This window comes from Papio anubis, chromosome 8 (assembly GCF_008728515.1).
Source record: "Papio anubis isolate 15944 chromosome 8, Panubis1.0, whole genome shotgun sequence".
Taxonomy (NCBI): domain Eukaryota; kingdom Metazoa; phylum Chordata; class Mammalia; order Primates; family Cercopithecidae; genus Papio; species Papio anubis.
The window spans coordinates 16,981,618-17,004,500 of record NC_044983.1 but is presented as its reverse complement, the minus strand read 5'-3'; the positions used below and the strand labels follow the sequence as shown (position 1 = coordinate 17,004,500).

The window sequence follows — 22,883 nt, the reverse complement described above, 5'->3', positions numbered from 1 at the left end:
CCTGGGCTGAACTGACATAGTATCCCATATACCAGGGAAGCAGAACAGTGGCTTAGCTGAGACACACCACCGTATAGACCAAACAGCTCTTGTATCCTGCTTCTGTGGAGCCGGTCTAGGCCCTAGAGTCTGAGCTGTTGGGACATATCTGTTCTTGAGGAATGGAATCATCACTGTTCTATTCCCTGTCCCCCACACTCTTCACCCGACCATGCTGCAAAAAACAGCTATTCTTTGCCATTCTCAGGTACTTGCTGCCACTGTACCTGGCCTTGCAGAGGCTCAGATGCTGACGATCACCACCAACCCAGGATCTAGTGTCACTACCACAAGGTGACTCATGCCCTGTGACCCGAGTTGCCCTTCTGGTCAAGTTCCCAAATCGCAGTCATACCTTGCTCCTTGAGCCTAAACCTTCAGAGTATCACTTCCCTGGAGTTGGGTGAGTGTTTTACTGTATCCCCCAAAGGTAGAATCACAGTTACAACCTGGCCCCCTGAGCCTGAGCTGCTAGGGAGTAGCTCTGAGTCACAGATCCTGGTTCTGGGGGCAACTTATATCCAATCCTTTCACAGACAGCAAGTTTGCACCCCCAATGCAGGTGCCACAGTAGGTTCACAAGACTCTGAGCCTAGGACCCTGGCCCCCCAGCCACTCCAAGCAGCTGCATCTAGAACTCAGTGCTGTTGCAGCCACTTGTAGGCCACGTCAGACCTGACACTGAGAGAAATTCCCTCATCTAAGTCTCTCCATTGTGTGGAAAATGAGAATAGGAGGACCCCCGAAACTCTTGGGACTAAAGACATTAACAGCCTATGCCACTGCCACCACTGCCACAAACATCTACAGCATATGCCACTGAGGCACCCACAGTTATTGCTAACATTGAATGCAGATGAAGAGTCTGCACAGAGACTATACTATTGCACCTGTCTGGAAACAGTCAACACACTCTTTCCAACCAGCACAGTAAAACCCAGCTGAAGGTGAAAGTCTTTCTGTACAAAAGCCTGTCTAGTAAGTTTGGAAGAGGCAACCGTTCCACCAGACATCAACACACAGATATCTACCACACAGACATCAACACAGGGAGACAAGACATGAAGAGGCAAGGAAATATGACACCACTAAAGAAACATAATAACTCTCTAATAACAGACCTCAGTGAAAAAGAATTCAATGACTTGCTGGAATATGAATTCAAAATAATAATTTTATGGTAATTCAGTGAAATACAGAAAAGAGAGACAATTTAATGAAGTCAGGAAAACAGTTCACCATTGAATGAGAAATTCAGCAAAGAGAGAGAAATTATAAAAAAAGAATTAAATAAAAATCCTGTGTTTGAAGAATTCAATCAGTGAAATAAAAAATACAACAGAGACCTTCAATAGAAGACTTGATGAAACAGAAGAATCTCTAAACTTAAGTTCACTTGAAATTATGATCTGAGGAAAAAACAGAAAAGAAATAAGAATTTAAAAAGTGAAGAGAGCCTGTAAGACTTGTGAGACACCATTAAGTAAATAAATATTTGTATTATGGGATTTACAGAAGGAAAAGTGAAAGACAGAGGCATAGAAAACATATTTAATGAAATAATAACTGAAAACTTCCCAACTTTGGGGAGAGATATCGACATCTAGAGCCAGGAATCTCAAAAGTCCCCATATAAATTCCACCCAAAAAGATTTTTTTTTTTCCTTCTGAGACATATTTATGTCAAATTGACAACAGTCAAGGACAACAAGGAAATTCTAAAAACAGCAAGAGAATCAAGTCACATATAAGGGAATCACCATTAGACTAATACCACATTTCTCTGCAGAAACCTTACAGGCTAGGAGAGAATGGGCTGATATATAGTCAAAGAACTGAAAGAAAAATACTGCCAGCCAGGAATACTATGCCTAGCAAAGCTATCCATTAGAGATGAGGGAGAAATAAAGTATTTCCCAGACAAACAAAAACTAAGAGAATTCATTACCACTAGGCCAACCTTACAAAAAATACTCAAGGGAGTCCTGCATCTGGAAGTGAAAAGATGAAAATCACTATCATGAAAACAGGCAAAATTATAAAACTCACTGGCAGAGCAGATACACAAAGGAGAAAGAGAAAAGAATCAAGACTTACAGTACAGAAAACCACCAAACTGTATAATGATAGACAAAAAAGAGGAGGAAAGGAATGAAGAGAGGAAGAAAGGAACAAAAGATATACGAACAACTTAAAAAGCAATTAACAAAATAACAAGAGTATGTTCTCGCCTATCAGTGATACCCTTGAATGTCAATGGATTAAATTCTCCACTTGAAAGATATAGACTGGCTAAATAGATGAAAAAGCGTGACCCAGCTCTACGCTGCCTGCAAGAAACTCACTTTACCTGTTGATTATTGAACAACACAGGTTTTGACCTGCACAGGTCCACTTATATGCAGATATTTTAATCAATAAATATGTTGTTTAATTTTTTGGTAGATTTGCAACAATTTGAGAAAACTTGCAGACAAACCATGTAGACTAGAAATACTGGAAAAATAAACAAGAGTTATGACATGAATTCATAAAATATATGTAGATACTAGTTTATTTAATCATTAGACACATGTCTAGTGTAAAAAGTTAAAATTTATCAAAACTTATATACACCAGACTGCACATGGTGCCATTTGCAGTCCCAAGAAAAGTAAAGAAATATAAAGATGCAGTATTAAATCATAACTGCATAAAATTAACTGTAGTACATACTGTACTCTAGAATAATGCTGAAGCCATTATTTTTGCTATTGCAGTGAGCTCAAGTGTTGTATCTGCTTAAAACGCTGTGTGATGCTAACCAGCTCCATATGAGCCAATTCATCTGTCCAGTAAATTATGTATTGTATTAAAAAGTGATCTCCGTGGTGGTGCACACCTGTAGTCTCAGCTACTTGCGAGGCTGAGGTGTCAGGATGTCTTGAGCCCAGGAGTGTGAGCTATGATTGTGTCACTGCATTCCAGCTTGAGTGACAGAGCAAGACCCTGTGTCCCCCTCCAACCCCAAAAAAGAGTTTTTTTTCTCATGGTTTTCATGTATTTTTCATCATGTTTAGTTCAATACTATAAACCTTTAATAACACCATGGGATCCATACAAAGTACCGCTAGTGATGCTGGAAGTGCTCCCAAGAAGCAGGGAAAATTCATGATGTTATAAGAAGGGTGAATTGCTTGATACGTACCATATGGATTGAGGCCTGTAGCTGTGGTCACCTGCCATTTCAAGATAAAAGAATCTAGCAATGTAAGTACCATTGTAAGAAAAGAAAAGAAAATTTGTTGTCACTGCAGCTCCCTCAGTAGGCACAAAACCTTGAACTTTTTAATATTGAAAATGTACCTGTTATGTGGATGCAGGATACCTATAAGAAAGGCACGCCTAGAGACTCTACAATGATTTAAGAAAAAATGAAGTTAGTGTATGACAACTTAAAGCAAAAGGAAGGTGTTAGATCTAAACTTGGAGAATGTAATGCCAGCAAAAGATGGTTCCATAATTTTAGAAAGAGATTTGCCTTAAAAAATGTCAAGATAACAGGAGAAGCAGCAGACAGCCAAGAAGCTGCAGACAAGTTCCCAGACGTCATTAAGAAAATCATTGAGAAGAATGGGTATCTGCCTGGCAGGTTTTTTTTTTTTTTTTTTTTTTTTTTTTTTTTTTTTTGTAGAGAAAAAGTGCCCCTTTTCTGGAAAACATTTCCACAAAGGACATTTATTAGTAAGGAAGGGAAGTGAGTACCAGGATTTAAGGAAGGAAGGGATAGGCCAACTGTACTGTTTTGTGCAAATACAGTTGGATTTATGATGAGGACTGCCCTTGTCTATAAATTTCTAACCCCTGAGCCTTGAATAGAAAAGATAAACACAGATACCAGTCTTTGGGTTGTATAACAAGAAGTCCTGGACAACAAGAACTCTTCTGCTGGATTGGTTCCATCAATGCTTTGTCCCGAAGGTCAGGAAGTACCTTGTTAGTAAGGGATTGCCTTTTAAAGTTCTTTTGATATAGGACAATACCCTTAGCCACCCGGAACTCTGTGAGTTCAACAGTGAAGGCATAGAAGTCATCTGCTTGCCCCCAAACACAGTATCTCTAATTCAGCTTCTACATCAGGGGGTCATAAGGACAATTAAGGCTCACTACACGCAGTGTTTTTTGGAAAGAATTGTTAGTGCTTATGGAAGAGAACCCTGATAGAACATAATGAAAGTCTGGAAGATCACATTATTGAAGATTCCATTGTTGAAAGAAAAGCTTGTTAAAGGAAAGCCTTGAAGTCCTAAACAATAAGTTTTTGCGGGAGAAAACTTTATCCAGATGTTATGCATGACTTCACATGATTTACAATCGAGCCAATCAAGAAAATCATGACGAGATTGTAGATATGGGAGAGAGGTGTAGGGGGTTGGTGAGGAAGGATTTCAAGATACAGATATCAGAGAAATTCAAGAGCAAATAGGTATCACACCAGAGAAATTAACAGATGAATTGCTGGAGATGAGTGCTTCAAAATTATTGCCAGATGATGAGGAAAAAGACATGGAAGAAGCAGTTCTAGAAAATAAATTGACATGAGACAGTCTGGCAGAAGGGTTCCAGTGATTCAAGACTGTTTTTGACTTGTTTTATGATGTGGACCCCGGGCACTGAAACTAAAGCAAACAGTGGAAGAAGGATGGAAATGAAAAAGTTAAAAAGTCAGACGGAAACTATGATTATTTCTGTAAATTTACATTGAATGTGCCTGCCTCTCTTGCTGCGTGTTCTTCTTCCTCTACCTTTTCTGCCTCTCTTATCCTTGAGACGAGGACAACAACTCCTTTCTCCTCTTTAGCTTATTCGATGAGAAGTTGAGGATGAAGGACCTTTATGATGATTCACATCCACTTAATGAATAGTACATACATTTTCTCTTCTTTATCGTTTTCTTAGTAACATTTTCTTTTCTCTAGTTTATTATAAAAATAAAGTATATAATACATACACGATACAAAATATGTGTCAGTTCCCTATTTATGTTATCAGTAAGACTGCTAGTCGATAGTAGGCTAATATATTAGTAGCTAAGTTTTTGGAGAGTCAGAAGTTATGTGGATTTTCAACTGCATGGAGGTGGTGGCCCCTAAATCCCATTCAAAGGTCAACTGTAGACTGAATGTGAAAGCATGGGAAAAGACATTCCATGCAAACAGAACCCAAAAGCAAGCAAATGTAGCCGTTCTTATATCAGATAAAACAGACTTTAAGTAAACACATGTAAAAAGAGACAAGGTCATTACACATTGATAATGGGATCACATTCAGCAAGCGGATGTAACAGTTATAAATATACATGTACCTAATACTGGAGCACCCAGATAGTCAAAGCAAATATTATTAGATTTAAATTGCACTTAAACAGTAGAATAATAGTTGGGCAGTTAAACACTCCTCTAAGCATCAGATAGATCATCTAGACAGAAAATAAACAAAGAAACATTAGATTTAAACTGTACTTTAGTCAAACTCTCAGCAAGTTAGGTAAGAAGGAACATACCTTGACACAGTCAAAGCCATATACGAGAAAACCATAGCCAGCATTATGCTAAACTGGGGAAAGTTGCAAACTTTTCCTCTAGCTCTGGAACAAGACAAGAATGTCCACTTTCTCCATTTTTTTCAAAAGTACCAGAAGTTTTAGCCAGATAAATGATCTTATATAAATAAAACTGTGAAAGTTTCAAAAAATAAAAACCTTTGAACTGACAATCTAATTCAGTAAAGTTGCAGGATACAAAATCAACTTAGAAAAATCAGTGGTGTTTCTATATACCAACATTCGAATAGCAGAAAGAGAAAGTAAGAAAGCAACTGCAGGTACAGTAGCTACAAAAAGTAAAATACCGAGGGAAAAATGTAACCAAGGAAATGAAATGTCTCTACAAGGAAAACTATAAAACACCGATGTAAGAAATTGAAGAGGGCACATGCGCAAACAAAAACACATTGCATTTTCATGAATTGGAAGAATTAATATTGTAAAAATGGACATACTACGAAAAGCAGCATACACGTTCAGTGCATTCCCTATCAAAATACCAGTGTCATTCATCACAAAAATAGAAAAAACATTGCTAAAATGTGCACAGAACCACACAATACCCTGGATAGCCAAAGCAAGAAGAACAAAGCTTGAGACATCACACTACCAGACTCCAAAATATACTGCAAAGCCATAGTAACCAAATAGTATGGCACTGTCATAAAAACAGACACGCAGACCAACGGAACAGAATATAGAACCCAGAAAAATCAATCTCATATTTATAACCAACTTATTTTCAACAAAGGCGCCAAGAACATTCACTGGGAAAAGGACAATTTCTTCAATAAGTAGACACCTCACATCTCAAAAGAAGACATATAGATGGCCAACGGGTATGTGAAAAAATACTGAGCATCAGTATTCATCAGGGAAATTCAAATCAAAACCATGATAAGATATTTCTCAACCAAGTTAGAATGGCTGTTGTCAAAAAGACAAAACATAAAAAATTGCTAGTGGAATTAGGAGAAAAGGGGAACTCTTACACACTGTTGGTGGGAATGTAAATTAGTAAACCCATTAAGGAGTCTGGGCATGGTGGTGCATGCCTGTAATTCCAGCACTTTGGGAGGCCGAGGTGGGCAGATGGCTTGAGCTCAGGAGTTCAAGACCAGCCTGGGCAATCTGTTGAAACCTCATCTCTACAAAAAATACAAAAATTAGCTGAGCGTGTTGGTGTGCGCCTGTAATCCCTGCTACTTGGGAGACTGAGGTGGGAGAATTTCTTGATCCCAGGGGGTCAAGGCTGCAGCAAGCCAAGATTGCACCACTGCGCTCCAGCTTGAGTGACAAAGCGAGACCCTGTCTCAAAAATAAAATAAAAGTATAGCCACTAAGGGAAAACAGTATGGAAGTTGCTCAAAAACTAAAAATAGAGTTCTCATATTATGCAGCAATCCTACCACTTGGTATATATCCAGAAAAAAGGAAATCAATATGTTGAAGATCTATGTGCTCACCCATGTTTATTGCAGCACTATTCACAATAACCAAGAGAAGGAATCTACCTACATGTCCATCAGCAGATGAAAGGGTAAAGAAAATGTGGTATATACACACAATAGAATACTCTTTTGCAGTAACAAAGAATGAAATTCTGTTATTCATGGCAACATGGATGAGCTCGCTTCGGGACATTATGTTAAGTAAAATAAGCCAGGCATAGAAAGATAAATACCGCATGTTCTCACCCATATGTGGAAGCTAAAAAAGTTGATCTCATAGAAGTAGCGTAGAATAGTGGTTACTAGAGGCAGGGAAGTGTGGAGGGAAGTAGGGTATAGCCAAAGGTTAGTTAATGGATACAGGATACAAAGGTACAGCTAGCTAGGATGAATAAGTTCCAGTGTTCTATAGCAGGATTGGGTGAGTATAATTTACAGCCATTTATTGTATATTTTAAAATAGCTAAAAGAATGGACTTTGAATGTTTTCAACACAAAGAAATGATAAATGTTTAAGGTGTTGGATATGGTAATTACTGTTCTTTGATCATTACACATCATATACATGTGTGGAAATGCACTGTATCTTATAAACATGTACAGTTATTATTTGTAAACTAAGAGTAATAATAAAAGCCCCCAACACACACATTTCTTTTGTGCTTTTGTCAGAAATTTAAAAAAGGAAAAATGCTATAGGAAAATTCATCTGGCAAAATTGCTTAGAGTGGATTGGAAGATATGAACTAGTGCTGAGGAGCGGAAACTTGTTAGGATTGGCAGTTAATTCCGAAACTAATCATATGCACTGTAGAGAAGAGACACTGGTAGGAATATAAATGCATAAATGCATGAGACTTTCAGAACGTCATCATAGTCTTGGTGACTGTAGATATGGGGAGATATGATGACTCTGAAGTTTGGCAGTAAAGTGACAGGAGATGTTAATGATGCATCTGAAATAGGAATTCTCCACCATGAGCTAGTTTTTCAGGGAAGACAATCACTTTGGTTTTGACATGTTAAATGTGTGACGTGGGGTATCTGCCAGACAGTTAGGAATTGTTGACTTTCTGCTTTATTCTCCTTCTCTGGAAGTGCCCAGCTTTCCAGGGGATGATAGGTGCAGGGGCACAGTTCAGAGACTAGGTTTCCTGGATTGCCAAGAGCCCATACAGGATGTTAGGAAAGTGAGACTCTGTCCTCAGTGCAGGATTCCTGTTTTCCACTGGTGTCTTCCAAAGGGTGGGGTGGCCTTCTGAGATAATGTAGATATGTAACAGCATGGCCTGTCACTGGCAATGACTTGACCACTGTCTGTGAGAGAAGCACAGGACAGAGTACCCAAAAGCTCTCTTGAGAGCTTTAACACTCCATACAAAACTCAGATCCTTCCCTTTTATTCAAAACATGAGATACTCGTCCCTTCCGGATGTCTCCTCAGACCTTCCCACAAAGTGAGCTAACTAGACTATGTGTGAGCTGCTGCTGGTTATGGTTTACTCTCATTACGTTATTATCATAGGGTGGGAGTTCCGATTGTCAAGACAGATGGGAATGTAGCTTTGAGATGGTTAACTCTGCTTGATAAGATTTCTTTTGTATTTGGCTTTCTTCACTCTTGGAGTTAAAAGAATACAAGCTGATCTACAGTTATCTTGCTTTCATCTCTCCTTGTTCTGTGATCCCAGTTCAAGTTTAGACCCCTGCCTCAGATGTCTGTACTGGCTGATTGACATAGTTGCTTCCGAATGGATTAAATTACTGACATCTTTTGCTTTTCCTATGTGACAGTTTCTATTTGGTGATTCCTTCTTACATCAGAACTGTGAGGCAGCCTGAAGCCTGGGGGAGACGTCAGGTCTGGACACCTGAAATTATCATCATAGAGCTGTGGAACGATCGATGGAGAGCCTTATATTTAGTCATTTCGAGGTTTTCACGTGCCGTTTCGTGTGACTTCTGTCATTTTAATCGTACAACAACCCTGTGAAGTAAGCATCTTGTTCGCCTACAGTGATTGCTTGAATTAAGTTCAAAATTAATTGTACCAAAGCCTGGGAGTACAAAAGTACTTTGTAGTGAGTACAAAAGGCTGGAAAAGAAAGGCAGCATTACTGGCCCAAATCACATGGTAATGTAGCAAAGGCCGATTCCCAGCACTAATAGTAATAACAGCTAATTCTTACTGAGTATTTCCTATGTGCTAGACACTGTTTTAAGCAATTTCTATCTATTGACTGACCTAGGGTACCTTTGCCACCACGCCAGTTTGTTGATTGGATGATAGAGATTGCTTCCAAGCTCTTGCATTTTGAAAGGCGAACAATGTGAAGTAAGAAGAACAGCAGGTGAAAAACTAATCCCTGGGATTCCACCTATAACTAAAGGGGAGTGGAAAAAGTACAACAGGCCAAGGAAATGGAGCAGAATGGCAGCCGCGGCAGAACTGCAGCTGGGAGGGCTTGTTGCCTGTGAACCAGTGAGAGAGAGGGATTCTAGAAGAAATCCTTTACCCTGCCTTTCCATTAGTTGGCCAGACTGTGCCCTGCTCCTGAGCCTGGGCCTGGAGTTCTGATCCTGCTTCCCTGCCCTCTAGCACATCAGTACCCTCGTTCACTGGGCCTGGAGTTCCCATCCTGCTTCCCTGCCCTCTAGCACATCGATGTGCTCTGCTCCTGGGCCTGGGCCTGGGCCTGGAGTTCCAATCCTGCTTCCCTGCCCTCTAGCACATCAGTACCCTCGTTCACTGGGCCTGGAGTCCCGATCCTGCTTCCCTGCCCTCTAGCACACCAGTACCCTCGTTCACTGGGCCTGGAGTTCCGATCCTGCTTCCCTGCCCTCTAGCACATCAATACCCTCGTTCACTGGGCCTGGAGTTCCCCTCCTGCTTCCCTGCCCTCTAGCATATCAGTACCCTCATTCACTGGGCCTGGAGTTCCCATCCTGCTTCCCTGCCCTCTAGCACATCGATGTGCTCTGCTCCTGGGCCTGGGCCTGGATTTCCGATCCTGCTTCCCTGCCCTCTGGCACACTGATACCCTCATTCATCCCTACGGAGAGGTGGAATGATGCATTTCACTTTACTTGATACTTGAGACAAAACTAGAGTGTTTGAAGAAAATCTTATACTGAAAGAAAGAAAAAATAAATAAAAAGAAACGGCTTCGAGTTCCAAACCTAATTTAACCAAAGGCTAGCTGCAAATTGACTCCATAAGTACACTTTATCGAGCCCTTCTGGATGGTTCCTGCTGCCCACTTAGATGCCATTTGGATGCTTAGTGACTTTTCTACTTTTAGGGGGATTAAGTTACCCCCAGAACTTGCTCTTGCTTTTTCTTTGGAGGTATATTGTGTAAACTCCCTCAGGTCAGCCCCTTAAGCCCGAGCTCTGTTTGCTTCCTGCTCCCATGCTGTCCCCGTACCCTTGGGTTCTGATTCCATCCCAGGCTCAGTACATGGCGAAAGCAGTTTCTCAGCTCACCATCAAAGTTCTTCTTGCCCAGTACGTGCGACAGTGTTTTATGCCATCTTGACCTTGCAATTTGGTGTTTGTACTTTCTGGGGTTCTCAGTGACATAGGGATACAACAGTCCTCAAAACAGATACATATCACTGACTTCTTGGACATTTATTTCATTTGCATCAGTGGGACTCATATTTTGCTTACATTCTGAACTGTATTATCCAGTTGTCAGTGTAAGAATTTACTTAGGGGCTGGGCATGGTGGCTCACACCTGTAATCCCAGCACTGTGGGAGGCTGAAGTGGACGGATTATTTGAGGCCGGGAGTTTGAAACCAGCCTGGCCAACATGGTGAAAACTCATCTCTACTAAAAATACAAAAATTAGCCAGATATGGTGGTACATGCCTGTAATCCCAGCTACTTGGGAGGCTGAGGTGCGAGAATCGCTTGAACCTGAGAGGTAGAGATTGCAGTGAGCCGAGATCACGCCACAGCACTCCAGGCTGGGCGACAGAGTGAGGCCCTGTCTCAAAAAAAAAAAAAAAAAGAATTTACTTAGGATAATATTGGAAATAACTAGAAATATCCAGACTACTCAACAATGACTACATTGTATTACTAATGATACATTGTGTGTTCATTAAAAATATTTATTTGGTTTATATTAATAGAAAATAAAGTTGTATGTGTATATGATTGTCAATAAGTGACTGCAAGTAATCAATAGGGAAAGAAAGGTTAAAATCCTCCAATTGTGCGAGAAAAAAAGATAGTGCAACATAATGTAAAAGAGTGGCTTTGTTTATTCTCTTCTTCTCTTCTGTATATTCACATGTGGGCTGCCAACTAAATGCCCCTTTCCTAAACTTTGGTCTGAGGGATGCTTGTTATTCTTTTCCCTGTGTGTTGGGTTAACTTTCTCTATATTCTCAAGGTTGCTAAACTTTCTCTATTTTCTTTGTTTGTAAAATGGAATGAATACTCAATATATCCCAAAGTTAGGGTGAGGATGTTTTTCTCAAAAAGATATCAGAAAAGAGGGAGTGGTCTTACATTAAGTTCTTAAACTATTAGAGATCCTCTTTTGATTGTTTTGATTAACAAATAATTCTTTGGAGAAAACGTATGAGCTTGAAATAACTACAGATAATATCAGTTTGGAATGCTTATGGAGATCACTAGAACAGGGTAAAAAGAGGGAGAAAACAAATTGAACACATGTTTAGCAGTTATTTATGGGGAAATGGTCTGAGAGGTGCAGGTGTCGGATGTTGGATAAACTAGCTTCTTAAAGATGACTTTTCTAGGTCATACATGTGGTAAGTGATGTTCAGATCACTGCTAGTGAATGGATACTGTAGGTTAGGATAGAGTTTCCATCACACATTTAAAAAATTGCTGTATCTGAAATAACTTAGACAGAACTGAAGATGCAAGATAAGGAGACTCTAGTGGTAGCAAAGATCCTTACGACAAATTGCACGTGAAAAGCTTGAACAAAATCATTTCCTGAAGTGGAAGTGAACGAAAACAGGCGTTTATTTATTGTTTTAATGTATTATGTGATTTTTATATAAGCACATTAATGTAATAAAATATTATAAGGAGCCATGTGATTGTTTCATCCATCCTAAAAATTTAAATATTCAATATGGCCAATAACTTTTTGCCCCATTGGAATTTATGGACTACCTAATAGTTATTTAGAATTGCCTTATATTTGGGTATACCCGATACTTACCTGGTAGGGAGGTTTTTAAGGATTAAATGAAACAATTAGTTGGGTGTCTACAATGTAGCAAGCATTGTCTATAGTAAGCTCTGGGTTAACGGGGACTGACAGAGTCCTGCTATGAGATCTGCTTCCTGCTCTTCTTTGATCTTTCCTTTCTATCACAGGCTGGGTTAGGGCACAGAAACTGGTAATTGAGAGTTTCTTAGAAGGTGACAGGGGACGCTTGAGAGGTGAAGAGCATCTTGCTTGGCCCCTGGAAGACAGGAATCTCAAAATGTTCATTGTGACTTTCTGATAGTCGACCCTTTTTCTCTTTGTTCCCCCCTCCCACCCTTACTCCCAGTGCAGTTTGCAGTGCAGGGAACACACAACTCTTCTGTTCTGAGAGGGATCACACTCAGTAACTCAAGACAATGAGCTTAGCTAACTTTGTTCTTCTGTCAAGTAGCTCTAGGACAGTTGTAGAGCTTTGCAGGTGACTTGTAATGACCTCTTTATTACATGTAATGTTTCCAGCATGCAAACGTTTTATTCTGCGTGTTTCCCAATGAACTCACCAGGAGGGTTGTATGTATACCCTTTATAAGTTAAATTTCACTTTTGAGGTTTTCTTTTCTTTTCAAAACAGCATATTAGGGTACAGAGCTCTGGCATGACTATCATTATTGACAGGTTTTGGTTTTTCACCTCTCTCCTCTCTGCTCACTTGGATTTATTTCACATAATATCTTCTTGGAATTCTGATTGTCTCTCTAGATTAAGCTTAAACATTTAAATGTACCTTGTAATGGAGACAACAGACTAAAATACAAACACTCAATTTTTATAAGCCTTACATTGGCATTGAATTTTTTTTAAGATCTAAGAACCAGACTGAAAAAGTAAATACATTTGAGCTAGGAAAACTGATTTCTTGTTTACTGGAACTTGCTCAGTGAAGGAAAAGTTATTTCACTTTAGGAATTATTGTTACCAGTTCCTCCAGTAATCTTAGTGTCTCCTACATGGATCCCGTGGGTTAAAAAGGTAACAATAAAACAGAGGATGTTGTGATAATAAAACTCGGTATCGTGCAGTCAGTCTAGATTTGTGAAAAAGCTGTATTTCTGAAAGTCTTATATCAGGTTGGATGATAATAGTTAGCTTGCTTGCCTGCTTGTACTACTTCACTTGAAATTTTTGAGAAATAACACATTATATCAAATAAAAATTTGTTTCCTATAGTTTGTCATTTCCAAACTAAACAGCCAAAGTGCTAGTGACTTTAGAGTCTGGAAATACATTGTACATTTGAAATTTTGTTCCTGATAATTAGTGAGTAATCATTTGTTCCTCTTAAAATTTTGTTCTAAAATTTGTACATGGGGTTTTAAAAAAGTCAGTTATGGTGAGACATCCAGACATGGAAATGACTGTTAGGAAAGAGGTCATACTCACAGATCCCTAGACACAGGAGACCCGGTACATTGCGTAGGGCCACGCAGGAAACAGTACATTGTGCAGGGCCATACAGGGAAGCACCAGGTTGGAATGGGAGCCAGAGATGGAAGATAGGGGAGCATGGCCCAGAGCCTTTATTGGTTTTTTTGCAGAAGGGAATGGGCAAGACAGGGTAGCCAAGCTGGGTAAGTTTAAGATTGGCTAGTTTGAGTAATTTTGGCAGGCTTTGGGCTATAGGGATGGTCCCCGGTTGTCCAGGACCTGGGCCTGGGTGATTTAGGACAGGGGGAATATTACCTTGCTGTGGCTCTGGATTGGTTGGTTTGTATATCACAGGCACGCTCGCACAGGGGTCTTTTCTATCTCTAAGAATTTGCCAGCCCTGGGAGGAACAGTCTCTCCACAGTCAAGGCCCCAAATGCCAGAGTATCAAGAACACAGAGAATAAGAGAGTATAATCAATACAAACAAAACAAAACAATTGAGGAGTTCAAGATGGCACTGCTAAGCAGGTGCTGTTTCTGTGCATGTTTTTAAGAAATGGTGCTGTAAAAGACTAGAGAACATGTAAGTAATTTATTTCTGAGCTTTACATTTTGAAATGGTGTTTTAGGGGGTTAAAGAAAGTATTAACTAAAACCAACGCGATACGCTAGACATTTGGAAAACCTGAATTCAGTAACTTGACTCATGTAAATTTCTCTCCCATGTGAAGATGGTGGGCAGGGGTAGGAGGTCTGTGGTGCGTATGAGGTGCTTTCTGCTTGGCCCCGCTAGCTTATGGGATGCTCACAGTTTTGCAGGGCTGCTTCACTTCTAGCTCCGTCTTCTGAATTCCAGGCATAAGGAAGAGGGAGAGCAAAAGGGTGCTTAACCGTCTTTCCTCCCCTTAGAAGGAGCGGTCTTAGAAGGCTTGCCCGACAAAATCAGCTTACATCTCATAGGGAATTGGTGGTTCACTCATTGGTTAGTGTTTGTATGAAGCCAACAAAGGTTGTCCTTTCTGCTGTTCAAATCAACTCAAAAAATAGCTCTTCTTTGAGAGCATTTTGAAAAGAGAAGCGGGTAGGTTTTTTTTTTTTTTTTTTGAGACGGAGTCTCGCCCTGTCGCCCAGGCTGGAGTGCAGTGGCACTATCTCGACTCACTGCAAGCTCCGCCTCCTGGGTTCACGCCATTCTCCTGCCTCAGCCTCCCGAGAAGCTGGGACTACAGGCACCCGCCACCACGCCCGGCTAATTTTTTTTTTGTATTTTTAGTAGAGACGGGGTTTCACCACGTTTGCCAGGATGGTCTTGATCTCCTGACCTCGTGATCCGCCCACCTCGGCCTCCCAAAGTGCTGGGATTACAGGTGTGAGCCACGGCGCCCGGCCAGAAGTGGGTAGTTTTATAAGAAATGTAATCATAGTGAAAGTCATGGTGATTATAGTAACAGTAATAAAACCTTGAGCTTTTATTCTATACTGGCTGCTACTCTGAGTGCTTTATACATTTGTATGTATAGTCCGTTTAGTCCTCAGAAAACCCTATTATTATTCCCGCTTTTTTTCAGATGGAAATTGAGGCTCACAGAGGTTACATAACTTGCTCAAGGTAACATAATTGGAAAGTGCCGGAATCCAGATTAATAGCCGAGATTGTGTGCTCTGACCACGTGGTTATACTGATCTGTAATTTAAACACCTCTAGCTCAGAGATAAGCAAGCTAAAGCTGGAAAGTTTTAAGGCATTGGCCCAAGGTCACACCAGTAGTCGGCACTGAGCTTCTGCTTCTGGGTTTATTTCCACTACCCTGGTGTGCTTTCTCTAGGTACACCCTCTCATCTACATCCTCTTATATTTGGGCCAGCCTTCTTGAGAGGTGGCTATTTTTGGCTTGCTATGGTTCTGAATCCTGAACATTAGATTCTTTCTTTAGACTTCTTTTACTTGGCAAAGAATCCCCCCAGAGGCACTTTAGCTTAGGGGTACGGAGGGCGGACTTTAGAGGCACATTGCCTGTGTTTGAATCCTGGTTGTGCCAGCATTAGCCATGTGATCTTGGACAAGTCACATACCTCTCTTGAGTTTTAGTAATCTCATCTATAAAATGGGTTAATCATAGTAGCCATCCCACAGGGCTTCCAGTAGAAATAGATGAATTAATACAATAAAACTGCTTAGTGTAGTGTGTAACACATAAGTAAATACTTTCTATCCTGATTATGTTATTACTTGTCAGAAACATTCTCCAAGTTAAACCTAACACGTTTCCCAGCACCCTGTTTGGCACTCAGTAAATGTAAATGGAATGAATGAAAGCGACTGTGAAGTGGTTTGTATTGTCAGCCCATGCGTCTCATACTGGTTGGAAATATTAGGGTTGCAGAAGATTGGAATGTTCATGTTATTTGTAATATTTGTATTAATAGCCATTATCACTATTAAGGATCGATAATATTACAGTATCTTACTCATCTTGTGCTATTTTCCACCTCACTTCACTTTTCTCCTGTATAAAACTATCAGTTTTTACATTTGGTGCTTTTACTGAGATTGTGTTCAAAGGCATTGTATACATCCAAGGTACTATAAGTGATACAAAAGTTTATGGCTTCATATTTAAAAATGGATGTTACTGGTTTTGAATCTTTTCATGTCACATTTCCAAGTAACGGCAATCACCCATTAAATATTAATTTAATCACAGGAACAAGATACAATCGTCACTAAAATGACTTTAAATGGCAGCATCACTTAGCAGTGAGATAAGGACTGGCAAAGCAGGATTTGTGTCATTCTGCCGCAGCTTTTAAACAATGTATTTGCATTTCCCTTGTCCGTTAAAGTAATACAAGAATTAAACCCTTTTAAAGAGAACCTACCCATCTCTTTCCCATGTGTCATTCCTGCATCAGAGAAAATGCTGCATAATACTAAGATGACAGTCCCACCTCTGATGTCACCCAGGATGGTACAATCCTCTCCAAGCCTTTGCTGGGCTTCCTGCTGCTGCACTGGGGGACATGGTTACATTAAAGCTAACTCCCGGCATCTCAATTATCTCCTTGGAAGTAGTTTTCACAAATATAAAAACGCCCTACGGTGGCTGTTTTCGGTAAGCTACCAAGGTAGAGAGCGGCAGAGGCAGACAGAGGGAGAGCAAACGGGAGAACAGGCTGCTTCCGCCTTTGTGAGAGGGACTGAGGCAGCAGCTCCTCTCGGCTCGGGTTCCAAGTGCTCAAAGTGCTTCCATTTACATCACCGTGTGCAGTGCAGGGCAAAAGGGGCTGCCAGGAAATCTGAAACTAATTTGCTTCCAGTTGACTAGAACAGCATATTTTGAATTAGCTTGCTTCTTTTTAAGCTAACTTTTCTCAAGCGTTAAACTGATGAACTGGGCATTTTCTATGATCAATGGGTAACTGCTGGAGCTACAGTAATCTCTGTGAGTAACCTCTATTTGTAGGTCTATGCAGGCAAATATATTTTTATATCTCTCTTTCTTTTCAATGCTGCTGTGAAAGTATCCGTCTGTATTATTGAGTGCTTTTGCTTACTAGTCTTGTCTTTCGAGCGTCCCAGTAGGAGACCCCTGGGGCTAGACCGGGTTCTGCTGAATCCAGACATAGAGGAGAGCATTTTGGATTTATTCAGGGATGCCCACGCCAACCATTCTTTAATTCCCAGTCATCAGAGAGATGCCACCTGCCCTCTGAATGCCTATGCCCAGCACCTCACCTGGCTTTACCTGGAATGTTGATTTCAGCATGTGACATTGAATTTTTCAAAATTTTTATTTTTAGATAGAAAGCAGAATATTATTCTTACCTGTAATCTTACTTCCTTTCATTTTTTTTTTTTTTTCCCCACCAGCTTTCCTGGGAACACACAATTCTGTCACCCTATTTCTGCTCCCTGTTTGTGATATATTATATAGACAGAAAGAGAGAAAACAGCTACCCCTCCGGTTTTAGAAAGACATAATGTAGTGCTGGATGGGAATAGGGGAGGAGTTTCTCTTAAAGAGCTCAAACTGCTTTCCATCTGTGTGCCTGAAGTACAGCTTAGTATCTGAATAGCCTTGAAGGGAATAAGGTTAGCTCAAAGGTAGCACCAAAAATGTGCTGGAAACACGGTAGTTGAGACAGAGATAGAATCTTTACTGGAAGTTTGTGACAGGTATCTCAGTTTACACACAGGGATGTGTTTTTCCTGTTTGTTAAAAGTGTGGCTTTTATAGTAATTCAAGATTTATTTCTCTCTCACCATGGAAACTGACTTTCAACTCTCTGTAAAATTTGCATTTCTAGATATACTTGGGATAATTGTTTATGTCAGATTGTAGCCTGAATCCTTAGTGAAACTGTGGGTCTCCTATTGAGCATGAAAACTGCTGGCTGCAAATGTGGATCAGCTGAGTCCTGAGTGGGCTACACACTGGAGGCTGAGTGAGGTGGCATGTTTACCACTGCACCTAACATCTGTCTTCACAGACAGCAGTTGAAAGAAGTCCACAGCTGCAGTCGATCATCACTGCTAAGAACTGCAGCTGCTTGGCATTCATAATTATTTTTAAAAAGAATTGTATCATTTTTTGAAACATCAAATTCTTAAATGTCACAATATTTCCTACATATATAAGAAACAGTTTATATTAATCTTACCATATCTGTGTTAATTTTAGCAGAAGAAAGCTTGCTGTGAGCCAGACTGCAGGGTTATTTAAAAGTTTAGTTTAAACTTTTTTTTTTGGCTTTTAAAAATAAAATTTAAAGAGTCAGTAAAGAGAGAGAAGTTTTACAATTGGATTTTTAAAAGCATGGATTCCCCAACAGAGAGTAGAAAATGGACAGAATGGATGAAATCGGAGGGGCATCTCTGATCAGAAGGTAAAAGGCTGAAAGGAGAAGCACAAGATGTGGATGTAAAAACCAGAAGTTACGACAAAGAGAGGCAGACAAGAGTGGAGAACTCCACTGGTTAAAAAAAGGAAACCAGCTTTGAAAAACATGGATTTTAAAGATGAGCTCAAATTCAGCTCTCACAGCTTAGTGCTGCTTCTCCGTAACAAGTTACAGTGCCCTGCACAGTTGCAGAGACTTGGGTTTAAAATTAATGGGCTGTTCCCTGTCTTGCTCAAGCTTCCCTTTGGTATGCTGTATGTGGTGCCACTCCTTAGCTCACAGAGCTGCCTCTGAAATTGACTGAATGGTAAACCAGTATCATTTCTCTAGGGATTAGAGCTGATTAAGAAAAACTGGGTTCTGAATCATTAGTATGTGAAATTTAGTTTGCCGTAAGCACAGCTGTAACTATTAATCACTGGAGAAAGAGTGTCCAGTTAATGGGATAGTTTCTGTTTGTGTGCACATGTTAGAAGCTTGTGTAGTGGTTGGCAGGCCTTTTCCTGTTTTTTTGTTTCTTTTTTTTCCAACATATAAACAACTCAAATATCTGTGCCTTTAACATTATCAGCATCCAGACAATAGCCAGCATCCTGGATTACATACCGTAGCTTTCTTCCAAATGTGACTTTTCTTAGGGCGAAGAGAGTGTCTCAAAACATAATGTACTTAGATTACTCATTTAGTAATTCTCATTACTCATATTCATTTTTCAGTTGTTTTTATCATACCAAATTTATTTTCTATTGCTGGGCAAAATGGGTTAGATTATCCTCTTGTTTTATGTTAATACACATGTTACTATTGCATTGCAAATTTGAGTCATGTATCACTGGGTTGCTGGTGAAGTTTATTGATTATTAAATGTAAAAACATTGATCATTATTACAGTTAAGGATTATAGTTACTTATAGATGAAATGCATTTGAGATTTCTTTTTTTTTTTTTTTAACTCTGCAAGGGTTGCTCTTTATATTTGTTTTGTAAATTAAGCGTTTATCTTCCAATCTTACAGATTTATGAAATTTCACATTAAGGGATCAGAGTGGTCACTCTTTCCTGCCCTCGTCTTTGGAACTGAATTCCTTTCTGACAGGTCAGGGGAGTGTGTTTTTAAGCTTGCTTCTATAAATTTTCAAGTGTTAAAATAGCTTGCTAATTTATAGTTTTCTTATATTAACATAATATTAACATAAGTTTTAAGGTGTTTACTAACTGATATTCATTAGGGAACAGAGAACACCAAAGGTGTTATTGCATTTATGAATATCATATGTAGAAAGGAGGAAAAACAGATTATTAGAGGCTGGGTTAGCCATAATTTATAAAGGATTGAAAATCCGATGAACTATACTCATAGGAAATAGATTATAAGACCCTTAGTGCATTCTCCATAGTACCTTATCAGATGGAATTTCCCCATACATTTCTATTTTACAAGCAATGTATCCAAAGATATGAACATTAAAACCCTGGGAAAGTATTCTGGTTTTTAAAACTTGAAAAGTCTTTGCGCTTCCCTGAGCCCATTTCTTTAAGCTCCAATGTAATTTTTTTAAGCCTGTGTACAAATAATAATACACAGGTTTTGACTAATGGTCAAGTTTACATTTGCAGTTATTTTATGATCTTTTTGTGTAAGTAGAGAGTCATTGGCCATTCATTGTGAGAGAAATTTACTATGAGCTATAAAATCAAGAGGGGGTCATATTACAGCAGAGGCAATTCTCTTCCTCTCTTGGAAAGGGTCCGGGGGCACTTGCTCGTTCGAGGGTAAACCCAGACCAGAATGATCAAGTGTTTCTCTTTGCAGGAATGAGATGGTTTTCTTGGAACTTACTTTAGTTGACGTCTATTTGATTGAACAGTTGGACCTCTGAGTTAGGAGGCAGGCAGTTGTGATCTCTTTTAAAATAAAAAAGTAGGCATTAAATGTAGTCAGAATGACTTGTACATATTGTTGTAGTTTTCTGGAGCAGTGTTTCTTATCCTGTAACATGCATACGAATCCTCTGGGATTCTTGTTAGAAACCAACCGTGATTGGGAATGTCTGAGGTGGTGCCTGAGAGTCTGAATTTCTAACAAGCCTCTTTGGTGGTATCTATGCCGCTTTCTCAAGGCCACACTGAGTAGAAAGGCTCTAGGACAGCACTTTCAAATAGAGCTTTCTGTGATGATGGAAATGTTCTCTGTATATAGATAGACATATAGATATCTGTATCTCTGTATAGTGGAGTATGGTAGGTTTTAACTACATATGGTATGGAGCACTAAGGAACTACATTTTCAATTTTATTAAATTTTAAGTTACTTAAATGTAAATGAAAATAGGCTTATGTGGATATAGCTACCAAATTGGACAACACAGTGTTAGAAATCCATTGAGAAATTTATACTTAATGGTGATAGCTCATGTAGGATCATGCTGAATTCTAGAATAGGCCGAGATTGTCTCCACTGAAATTTACCACTGCCTGAACTTTGTCTGCGATCAGACAGTATATATAGATGGAGGTGCTGGATTGTAAGCTCCTTGATGACAGAGGCCAAGTTGCTCTTGTTTGTTGCTCTTTTCTCTGCCGCTTGATGCATTCATGGTCCACAAGAAATGTCTGCTGAGTAAATGAGAGAAAGAGCTGGCTCTCACATCACGAAGCACCCTACTGTTTCCCGAATCCTTTTCAAGCCTGGACTTAGAAGCAGCGGGTAGGACTTGGGTGACAGTAACATGTAGTATTTTGCTTGTGTTTAAGGAGGCTGTTTTTTTGCTTCTGTCTTAAAGTTTTTTGTTTGTTTGTTTGTTGAGACAGGGTCTTGCTGTGTTGTCCAGGCTGGAGGGCAGGGGCACAATCACAGTTCATTCCTGCCTCAACCTCCCAGGCTAAAGCAATCCTCTAACCTCAGCCTCCCAAGTAACTGGGAGCACAGGCACACACCACCACGCCTGGCTAAGTTTTTAAATTTTTTGTAGAGATGAGGTCTCCCTGTTTGCCCAGGATGGTCTTGAACTCCTGAGCTCAAGCGAACCTCCTGCCTCAAGCTCCCAAAGGGTTGGGATTACAGGCGTGAGCCACCTCATCTGGCTTTCAGCTTCTATTAATTGGTATCCTATGGGTTCTGGGACATTCATAATTGATTGATTCAACAAAAATATCCATTTTGCTAGGTAATATTGTTATAGGCTCTGGAGATATAGTTGTAAAGAAAGCAAATAAAGTTGTTGCCTTTTAGAGTTTATATTTTTGTGGCAACAAAGCAATACAAGACAAAACAAAAACCTTTTTCTAAAAAATGGCATGACTGGTCCCAGGTTCTAGAAAATATATGTACATAGAATCCATAACTGTGGCTCTCCTGAAGAACCTAGGCATAGATGTGACTGTCATAGGGTCTTGGAAAATGTATGTCCTATTGCATGAAAACGGTTTTATCTGGTTCAAATTTCAGCTTACAGTGACCGAGTCTACAGTAAATGGGGCAAATAGTTCTTGTATTTTGTTTTTCTTGAACTATTGTCTTTTAAGGAGTTTGCTAGCCAGAGTGGAAGAAAACCTATTTGATTTACTGCTTCTCAAACAGGATAATTCTCAGAAAGGCCATGGTTTTTCTGCAGTCAATCTTACAGAGCAGGCTTATTTTCTCACAATTTGAAGAAATTTCTTTCTATCCCATTCCATTTTATTACGGCTCTGTCCCTGTGTTCCAGAAACAGATGACTACTTAATATATAACCCAAAGCACTCCTAAAATTCATCCTGTTAACATTCAAATGTATCGCATTTCTTTCTCATTATATTAAATCAAAAGAAAAAAGGTCTTAAAAAAATCAGTGGATTTATATGTCATTGCAGGAAAAACATCTTTGCTAAACAACACGAAACACGATTTGTTAGGAATCTGACCAGATACACAAAGCAGCAGATAGAGTCTCCGATAGAAAAGAGTGGCTTCTAATGGAGTATAAATAGATACCTCTAAAAAGTACATGTATTTCACATGAATGTGAAAACTCTTCTTCTCTTCCCTCCTCCACACTCTACACTACCTTTTTCATTTCTTTAAGGGGAAAAATACATGCAGTAAAGTATGAACTCTTTATTAATTCACATTCTACTAGTGTGTGGTTTATATTTAGGTAAGTGCTAAAGTTCTTTTTTTATATTTAGCAAGTCCCTAAGTCCCTTTGTCACACATAGGAGACCAAATTCGGGTAGGACTAATTCAGGAAGGCTCACTGGAGGGGAAGTGTTTTTGGTGGATTGTTACATTAGTAATAG

At 39.6% G+C, this 22,883-nt stretch overlaps 1 protein-coding gene across 5 annotated transcripts in view; it reads left to right on the top strand.

Moving 5' to 3' along the window:
* The window catches only part of PSD3 (pleckstrin and Sec7 domain containing 3), a 704,060-nt gene that overhangs the window by 328,352 nt on the left and 352,825 nt on the right, over window positions 1–22,883 (top strand). The window contains exon 1 of one of the 5 annotated variants that reach the window (XM_021942813.2): window positions 16,066–16,816. The exons of 3 other annotated variants lie outside the window; for them this stretch is intronic. Coding sequence is in view for 1 of the 2 variants with exons in the window: in XM_021942811.2 (XP_021798503.2) it covers window positions 17,116–17,146 (31 nt within the window). In the remaining variant the exon portion in view is untranslated. Of the gene's footprint in view, window positions 1–16,065; window positions 16,817–16,838; window positions 17,147–22,883 lie in introns of those variants that run through there. One more of the 5 variants, XM_021942811.2, reaches the window with a different exon arrangement.